We start from the raw sequence: 10,492 nt of genomic DNA, 5'->3' as shown, positions 1-10,492 counted from the left end.
CGTTTATGTATTTCGGTCGCATTCACCCCTTCTTTCGTGAGAAACTTGATAACTGCACGATGCTCAGTTTTTTAGAACTTTCCATGAATACAGGAGGGTACCTGTTTTCAACAGGCAGTAAATGATCGGGAAGGGTTGTTTATGTCTGTAAACTGTCGTCAGATGGCCTATCTCATATTCTCAATAATGACATCAACGACGATGTCTTCAGGGGTGTATCAATAGGCCTGCCCACTTCTATGAACTTATTGACTTCCCCTCGTAGCTTGGCTAAAGTGAGTTTGTTCCCCTTAATCAGTCTGGATAATGCTATCTACACAATGCTATTGAGGAGACTCTTCCTTCATAATCATATTAGTAAACTGCCTCTGTCATTAATAAGAAGTGCCACAACTAATATTATGGCTTGTCAGAAACTAGACAGGTCTGCTGCCGAGAAGTTAATATCAGAAACGGACAATTTTTTATTTGATTGTGATGGTAAGGAAAAGAGGGTACCGGTGTCTTTGATCTTCATTATTTTAGTAAAAGTGATGAGTTTATAATCAATGGGACTAACATATATATCGTATAGACCTAGAAAGAAAGTGATTATCATACAGACCTTATTGATGTGAAACATGTAGTCGGATAAAACTTTATTTTACCATTATATAACTATAAAGGCTAGGCCTCTCTCTAGCATTTACTATTTAAAATTTAGAAAGTATTAGGGTACTATATTATATACTATAGGCTAGGCCTTAGGCCTCATTGGACTGTGAATTTAGAAATTGCAGAATCATGTTGATTACTAATAGCACTCCCTCATAAATTTTATTTGAAAATAAATTTATTTTCAAATATTAAAATTACAACAAACATTTCACAAAGTATTAGTAGTAGGTACAGGTATCTAATTTTAAATCTTACAAAATGATGTATTTTTCAAAAAAGTAAGTGGATATTGACCGATCCCGTTGAACACCATTGTCATTTTTGAAAAAAATATTTTGCTTCTTCAAGGGCTTAATCTAAAGTGTACATGAATTTGATTGGATTAATTAGAGGCCCATTTATATCCCATTCCCGAAACTTTTTCTTCCACTCACTTACTTCAGCTGTCTACAGCCATATCCACCAATTTTTCATGTGATAGAATAGGTTTAACAGATTCGAAGTAGTTTATGTTTTCATGTGCAGTTTTCATGGCAGAACTGTATGATTTACCGATTGTTTCAAAGTAATGTTTAAGACACTTATTTAAGTCTCTGTTGATTGGGAATTGCGCCGAACCCCCTAGACTAGGGTTTTTGATTTTGAATAAAATGCTAAAATAGTAGCGCCTAATTCAAAATATTCTCTTTCATTTAAATGTGTGCTTAATTTGGTAATGGACAGCAATGGTTTACTTTGAAAGCTGTAAAGGCACCCCCAGTACATTACCGACCACTGTATTAACAAAAAATCAGAGTAAAAAAAAAAGTGTTCTGAAAAATTATATCTCACCTACTATTGCTTTTCAGGTGTATTATGGGATGGACATGGTGCTATACCAGGAAGTGTAGATACTATAGCACATCTTAAAAGATTGGTAAATAGATGTAACTCTTTCAGTGCTAGTGGGGGGGGGGGGGGGCGAATGGTTAGCACATGCACGTTGTATCATAAGGTCTGTCATTTAATCAAACAGCATGGTTTCGATTCCCCTGTTGTATGTGACAAGGCGTCGGGTCGCCTGTCCAACCTCGTGGATTTTCTTTGGGTCCTCCGGTTTCCTCCCACTGCTAAAGACCCCTACGCGCAAGCGAATTATTGAAATAAAATTAAACCATATGTTAGTCCTGAAATGACCAAGTTTGTGTCAAGTGGACCTTAAACACTCCTCCCTCTCTCTCTCTCTCTCTCTCTCTCTCTCTTCACTGCTAGCAAAATTTGAGTATAATTTAACTGAAACCAGTGGAAATAACCCTGCCTCAAGTTAAAATAATCCTCTATATTGACTATATCAGGGCTTTCATTTCAAAATATTCTATCTGATCAGTTTGTGTATCTCAAAATTTCCCTGGTCAACCTCATACAGGCTTTGAACCAGGTCATTGACAGACCTTGAAAATGTGGGAGGTGGTCAAAGAGGCAAAAATTAACAATGGGAGAATATTGGGTGGTCTACATCATAAACATCAAGTTTTTAGGAATTCAAATTTATCTCTGTAGGTCGTCCGAAAACAGGGGACTATGAGAAAGTCCATGAAACACCAGAAGAAGTTCTATTAAAATTAAATGGATGAATATTAGGTTAAAAAAAACCATGGCTATTTATATTGTGTAAGAGATCTACTATGACGCAAATAGATTTTGAATTCCTGTCTGCTGGCCATCCTGGTGTAGTTAAATGTAAGTGGTTTAAAATTCAGTGTGAAGAGCAGAAAGCTGAAATATAATGGAAAACATTGATTTATCTAATGCTTTTGTTATATATTTAAAGCATGTTATTATTTTAGGGTAAGAAAGTTTATTATATAACAAATAACAGCTCTAGTTCGAGAGAAGATTATAAGAAAAAGTGTCTGAAATATGGTTTTGACGCTGACGTGGTAAGTATTTTATTAAGAGAATTACTGGTAATAAAAAGAATATCTGTGTAATCCAACACATCTTATCAGTTTTATTGGGAGCCATGGTGGTTCAGTGAGTAAGACGTTGGCTCGTTAACCTGGAGATCCCAAGTTTGATCCCTGCGTTGGCTGAGATTGTTTATCAGGATTTTCCAGCATGGTTCCCCCTTGTCAGTAGTGCAGCACAGAGGGCATGATAAGGGACAATGTATAGTCATTCAGATGGGACGAAAAACCGCAGCCCCGTGTAAACCCTTGACAATTGGAATTAAAAATAAGAATAGGCCATAGTGCCACTGTCCGGGTAAAATTTCCCTCAAAGCACATTGTATGGCAGATGCCCGGCTTCATTAGCCCAGTCGGTGCAGAACAGTAGGACATTAAACCCCACCATTTCATTTCTTATCAGTTTCTGTACAATTTCCTTGACGACGACCATTAATGTACAAACTGGTTCAGTTCTATGGAGTCGGGGTCATGGTGAAGTTGAATGAGGCTCATGACTTTCGATGCTTAATATTAATAAATGCTGCAAGTCAAATATGTATCAGTATGTTTTTTTGTGACAGGCAATACATCAATTTGGTCAGGTTACAGTATTCATTTTTATACGCCCACATGAATTGTCGTCGCCCCCGCCCGTCCACAATTGTTTGTGAACAGTCTACAGGTCACAATTTTTATCCGATTTCAATGAAACTTGAAATATAGGTTTATCACCCTAAGATCTCGTTTTCTTTCGATATTGGCATGTATCAGACTGTAACTTCATGGATTATGGCCCCTGATTGTACGAAAAATCACGTTTTTAGCTTGTGAACACTGTAGAGGTCACAATTTTTATCCGATTTAGTTTAAACTTGAAATGTATGATTATAACCTAAAGATCTCGATTCTTTTCGATATTCGCGCATATCGGAACGTAACTTCCTGAATTATGGCCCCTGATTGTACGAAAAATCACGTTTTTAGCTTGTGGACCCTATAGAGGTCATAATTTTTATCCGATTTAAAAAAACGTATTGTTGTATCACCGTTATACCCTAAGGACGGCTGAGTTCGAATTTTGTTGAAATTCGGCCCAAAACTGAATAGCATAAAAATATGGTATATCAAGGTTGTGGACCCTATAGAGGTCACAATTTTTATCCGATTTTGATGAAACTTGAAATGTAAGTTTATAACCCAAAGATCTCGGTTCCTTTCGATATTCGCGCATATCGGACAGTAACTTCCTGAATTATGGCCCCTGATTGTACGAAAAATCACTTTCTTTTTAGCTTGTTCTCTATCCATCTCTCGAAAATGTGAGCGTATCCTGCCTGGCAGCTACTGGTAGAGTTGTATAGTCATTATTGTTAATATTATTTTGAAGTCATATATATGATATGATATGTATTTATTTCAGGGTGATATAGTATGTACAGCTTATGTTGGTGCTCTGTATTTACACAATAATAACTTTAAAGGAAAAGTTTATGTAGTAGGAAATCCTGCTATGGGAAAAGAATTGGACAAATTTAACATTAAACATACAGGTATTGGGGTAAGTAAAGCAATGACATCATTTAAAACTGTGAGTGTGATTCTGCCTTTATCAACCCTTAAATCTTAAGCATTTGAACTGCACAGAACTACTGCTCCTTCAAGCGCTTCAAATCGTCCCAATCACACGAATCGCTCTGAACTCAACTAATAATTAAGGACCATGCTCTAGTTATTTGACCCAGGAAGTCTAGGGAGTAGAAGTTTGGAGTGGTTTGGAAAATCAACTAAAAAAACTTTATGTAAAAATATCATTTTTCAGTAAACAGCAATCTGATTAAAACACAGATCCTATTTCGTTTCTCACTTTATCTAGGAAAAAGTAGGCTGCAATTGTACGTTTTTCATCCTATGTATTTTTTCTTCAGCCTGATGAAATGGTACATGAGGATGATAATATAAACTATTCATCACGAGTTGAAGAATGGCTAAAAACACAACTAGATCCAGAGGTTAGATTTGGTTAAAAATTATTTATTTAGTCTTAGTCACCATAGTTGTTACATAGTTGACAGCTACATGGTATACAATGGTTGAACCGTAAAAATAACCACTCGTCCCTAAGTGCAGTCTGTCGGCCAGTATAAGGATTATAACAAGTTGTAAAAAGTGCTTTGATATTTTATTGGTGTTTGTGAGGTCAGAATTTTTTTTACCAATTTGTCTTTTTTATCTATGATTGTAAACGACAAAGTTGTTGGTAGTTTTTTTACAATAATTTAAATGCTGTTATTTATTTTGTATTTTGTATTTTGTTGGAGTATTTAATGATGAAATAGTTTAATGATTGTTGCCTTATTATGGATGTTAGAGAAATGGAGGCACATGAAGCACTTTCTCAAAACGATAATAATTTTTTTAAATTTCATTTCTTTTTTTTTCAGGTAAACTGTGTATTTGTAGGATTTGATCCTTATATTAATTATATTAAGATATTAAAGGCAGCAAGTTATTTACAACGTGAAAACTGTTTATTTCTTGGTACTAATGAAGATACACATTTACCAACTCAGGGCAGTGATATAGTTATACCAGGTAAGGGAGATGTGATGGCTCAGTGAAAAAGACGCTGAAATGCTAACCAAGATGTATCGGGTTTGCTCCCAGTGTTTGCCGAGAAAGTTCCGCAGGATTTTCAGGCGTGGTTTACCATTGTTACTGGTGAAGGACGGAGCTCTGACAAGGAACATTGTCTAGTCATCCGGATGAGTCATACAAAAACAAGGTTCCATGTACACATTGGTGTGCACGTAAAAAAATGCCTTCACAGATGGAATTTGAAATAAGAGTGGACCATACAGCCACTGTTCGAACAGAATTCCCCTCATAACAAACTGTATGCTCGTCTTCATTGGCCCAGTCTGTGCAGAAAAGTTTTGATTTTTCACTTGTACGTGACAAGGAGTAGGGTTGCCTGTCCAACCTTGCGGGGGGTTTCCCCATAATAAAATTGAACCATATGTTAGTCTCGAAATGACCTACTGTTACACCCTATTTCTCTCTCCATCTCTGTTCAATTTTTACTTATTTCTAATGACAGGAACTGGAACAATGGTTAAAGCTGTGAGTCTACCATCTCGTAAAAAACCTTTAATTATTGGTAAACCTGAAACTACCATGTTTGACACGTTATCTCAAGCTAATAATCTGGATCCTGCTAGATCTATGATGGTGGGAGATAGGTGAGTAGCCATGTTATACTGTACCTCTGTCGTCTTCATTAGCCCAGTTGTTGCAGAAAAGTAAGACCCATTTCATTTCGTATTCATTATATCTGACGAAGGCCCACTCTTGTGATTTTTCAAGCCCGGTTCCTGCTTTTCAGGTGTAGCTGATAAAGATAAAGTATCTAGTCTTACGGATGGGACAAAAAAAACTGAGGTCCACCCTTGGGATTTTTCAAGCCTGGTTCCCACTGTTCAGGTGTAGCTGATAAAGATAGTGTATCTAGTCTTACGGATGGGACAAAAAAAACTGATATATCATTGAAACGATGTATCACGATTCACCTCCTCACACTTCGCGTAATTGAATCACAAGATGCTCGATGTATCGTGATTCATTTTTATGGGTTTTTTGTCGCTTCAGTAAGTAACCTGTCACTCTTAATTTATCCACGTCACACATTATCCATAGGAAAACAAACACCCATAAACTGTTTGGGTCCTTATTTTGATCCACATCATCAATAGTGTGCTATAAAACAGTTTTACTTCTTCAACATCGGCAGGACTAAAAATATCAGTTATTTCGTTTATGCTGTTGTTATCGCAATTTGTATCATATCGTGACTGCAGTGGCACTACCCAGCACTATTTTGGTTGGGACAAAAAACTGAGGCTCACCCATGTACATATTGCATTGCATGTAAAAGCAGCCTTGACATTGGAAATTTGATAACGAGTAGATAGAAAAAATAACTGTATCCCAGTCTCAAAATGGCTGAAGTATTATCTTGACCAGATGTTATTAAACTCCTTTCCTATCCTGTTAAACTATTTGAATCACTGGCTCAGTGAGTAAGACGTTGGCTCACTAACCTGCAAGTCCTGTGTTCGATCTGAGCGTTCCCCCTTGTCAGTGATGTAGGACGGAAGACTTGGCAAGGGACAATATATAGTCGTTCGGATGGGACAAAAACCCAAGGTCTGTGTACACATCGGCGTGTATGTTAAAGAACCCTTGACAGTTTGGGAATTCGAAATAATAGTAGACTGTAGCCCTGCAGTCCGGGCAAAATTTCCCTCATAGCACACTGCATGGCGTATGCCCGTCTTCGCTAACCCAGTAGAAGCAGACCAGTAGGATGTTAAAGCACATTTCATTTTATTTATTTGAATCACTAGAGTATGGAAACTGCCTTTACTGGCATCTTCCCAATGGAATTATTTGATTCATCAGTTTCTAATCCCAATAGCCTAAGGAAGATAACCAAAACATTTTTTAAAATTCTGTTCTTTACTTTATATACTAATTTATTGAAATGGCTCTTTTCAGAATGAATACAGATATTTATATGGCTAAACGTTGTAAATTAAAGTCATTATTAGTTTTAACTGGTGTATGTACAGAACAAGATTTACCTCTAAATGGTGTTCAACCTAAATCATTTGAAGCAGGAATAGAATTACCAGACTTTTATGCTGATAAGTTGGGAATCTTCGGTGAATTTATAGCAAATTTATGAATAGATTATATAATAGCAACATTTATTTAGTATTATAAGTTGCCAGTATTTTTGTTAACTTTGTGATCTCCATTCTGTAATTTAAAATATTAAAGATGCTGATAGTCATTTGTATCTAATTTTTCACGCTTAAACATACATTAAATTAAGCAAGAGCTAAATCTGCCTATTGTGGGTCTTTCTTTAGGCCTTAAATGTTATCTAAATTATTAATTAGACATTAATTAACTGATCCAGGGCATAATTAATCGTAAAAATGGATAATCGAGACTTGTTAATTATAGAACCAACTTTAGTAATGATGATCGAGGCTAGCCGAAAAATTGAATTGTTAATATCTTGGTTCAGAGTGAAGAAATTTGGCTGAAATTTTCAGCATTTTCTGTTTTCATTATTGATTTTGTAACTATTATAGCGGGAACTGTCAGCTCTGTATCTAATCTTACCCAATGCTCCTTTAAAGGACAATATTGGTGCCAGTCATTATCACATATGTGATAGAACTGGTTAAACACGTTCCAAATATTATTTTATCACAGAGATCATTGCTACGATAGATGAGTAATCAATGCTTCAACAATAGGAAGTGACGAACGCAAATGGAAAACACGAGTTATCCCTTTATATAACTGAATGAAATGACGTGTGATAACAGATACATGGGTGAATTTCTGCTCACTAATAATTCCTTCGAAGACCAAAAGTTGTTGTATGGGACTGTGAAAGGATATCTGACAATTCATAAACAAAATTGACTCTCACTAGATAAGAGAACATGAAAGGAAAACAGAAATAGTCCGTGCATTACCATGTTTTTATAAGTATAGAATGAATAAACACCCGTGAATGTACGGACTGTTTCTATTTTTCTCTTGTTCTCTTATCTAATGACATGCAATTACTTTTTTGAATTGTCAGATATACTCTTAGTCTCATATAACAACTTTTGGTCTTCGAAGGAATTATTAGTGAGCAGAAATTCGCCCATGTATCTGTTATTACCCGTCACTTCATTCAGTTATATAAAGGGATAACTCGTGTTTTCCTTTTGCGTTCGTCACTTCCTATTGTTGAAACATTGATTACTCATCTATCGTAGCAATGATCTCAGTGATAAAATAATATTTGGAACGTGTTTAACCAGTTCTATCATATATGTGATAATGACTGGCACCAATATTGTCCTTTAATTCATGCTAAATGTAAAATGTTCTCAAATTGATTATTAAACATTTGATTAAGGGGTTAGGCTACCCGAAAAATGTGTTCTTAAATTCTATAGCTATTAAATTAAAAATGGCACAAGTAGTTAGAAAATATAATAAACAAAGGAAAACTAACATTTAAAAAAAAAAAAAAAATTGTTGCTAGGGTAACACATTTTTGGGGAAAAAGTATGAAAACCATTGGTACACCATATCTCTGGCACTAATAAAGATAAATGTCTCATTTTCGCCCTGCTTATTCTTTAATGATAACCCTAAAATAAGGCAGAGAGTTTTTCTCTATAATTTTCATAGTTTCTTGGAAAATGGTGTTTAAAACATTTGCCTCACCACAATATTTTGTCTTTTGAGAAATATTTTGATAACTTTTGAAATATTAATGATAATTCAAATTGCTTTCTGTCTGATTCAGGGGTAGATATTTGTTTATATATCCTGCAAAATTGGTGAAGATATATCTTAATTAGTTACAGAGATATATTGTACCTACACTTTTCATAATTTTTCCCCCTATAAAATGGGTTACCCTGGCAACAACTTTTTTTAAAAGTTACTTTTCCCTTCTTTATTACATTTCCTAACTACTTGTACCATTTTCAATTCAATAGCTTTATAATTTCAAAACAAAAATTTTCAGGTAACCTCCCCTCTTAAGAAAACAAAACTAAATATCAACATTAGACAATCTCCTGGCTTTGATTCAATCAGATTAAAAGATGGCTATCAGAAGATTTTATTCAACACTTATATGTGGCACTGGCTTGTTTATGTCATCTGCAGAAGATGTTGAATGTTGTGGAATTTTTAATTCACAGTATCTTTATAAATATATGAAAGAGAACTGAACTATTTTTGGACTGATATTCCTTTTAGAGATTCAAATTTCACAAGATTGTAGTTTTCAAATAATTCAAAATCTAAAATGACAATCAGCAGCTTTACTTGATATGGCTAAAGTATATTAATATTACTAGTATTGATAAATTTAATAAATGGAAAATGCAAAGAAATTATTACTACTGGACAATGGAGACTGACTGTACAGAATAGATAAAACATTCTCATAGAAAACAAAAAAAAAAAAACAAAAGAAAAAGAAAGGGGTGGGGGAGAAATGGAGTAATCATAAGTACAACATTATTTCGATGTTTAAGGAGTTCTGCCAGTTTTCACTTTATATGCAAATCGGTTGCCAAAGTTATTTATCTTATCTGAAAGGTAAAAGTGCCAAACATTGAGCTGTATATGTGCTAATAAACATAAGTGTCGCTGTGAAATACATTTATTTTGACAATGTCTTTCAATCTGTTCTTTGTATCTTGAGCCTAATATTACAGATTAAAATTTCAATAATGAGGTTCTTATAAATGATAAGAAAAAATTTGTTTTTAATGATATACTATATAGACTGATGACTTTGGATAGTTGAAGAATTACAGTTCAAATTATCAAAGGCATATGTCATTGGATTTTAAAAGGAATGAATTTATTTATTATACCCGGTAATTGTTATATTCAGATTAATTAAATGTTTTATTTTAATTTGTATCCCAAATATATATATAGTAATAAAATTTTTCTAATCTTCGCTATCCTCAGATTTTGTTAACTTGTGTCACATTTTCCAGTTACCATTATCTTACCTTGGAAAGCAGTATAGAGATGGTCCCTACTGATTCTGATCATTTTTCGCAAAAGTTATTTCGGGATTATTAGACCTGTTAGGCTGTTACGATTATTGATAAACCTACTCATACTCACTGTACATAGTTAAGTCTTGGACTCATATTAAATAAATATTTATGAATAGTTAGTGTTGGGTTAAAGATGGCAATACCAGTTATTGTCCCATTTTTCCATTTCATAAAGTTTGGTTCATATAAACAATTCTTTCCTCTAACTTCAAAACTTTGACCATGCTAAAATGATATGATGTG

At 34.5% G+C, this 10,492-nt stretch overlaps 1 protein-coding gene across 1 annotated transcript; it reads left to right on the top strand.

The window, feature by feature from the left end:
* Window positions 1–314: 314 nt before the first annotated feature.
* Window positions 315–10,330, top strand: LOC126824603 (glycerol-3-phosphate phosphatase). Its single transcript, XM_050553866.2, has 8 exons — window positions 315–480; window positions 1,506–1,573; window positions 2,484–2,576; window positions 4,006–4,143; window positions 4,511–4,594; window positions 5,027–5,177; window positions 5,683–5,824; window positions 7,140–10,330. The coding sequence occupies exons 1-8, from the start codon at window positions 321–323 to the stop codon at window positions 7,327–7,329; spliced, it is 1,026 nt and encodes a 341-aa protein (XP_050409823.1). The 5' UTR covers window positions 315–320; the 3' UTR covers window positions 7,330–10,330.
* The last annotated feature ends 162 nt before the right edge of the window (window positions 10,331–10,492 follow it).

Source organism: Patella vulgata, chromosome 6 (assembly GCF_932274485.2).
Source record: "Patella vulgata chromosome 6, xgPatVulg1.2, whole genome shotgun sequence".
NCBI lineage: Eukaryota > Metazoa > Mollusca > Gastropoda > Patellidae > Patella > Patella vulgata.
The sequence above is the reverse complement of the archived record's forward strand: the minus strand, read 5'-3'. Positions and strand labels throughout refer to the sequence as shown.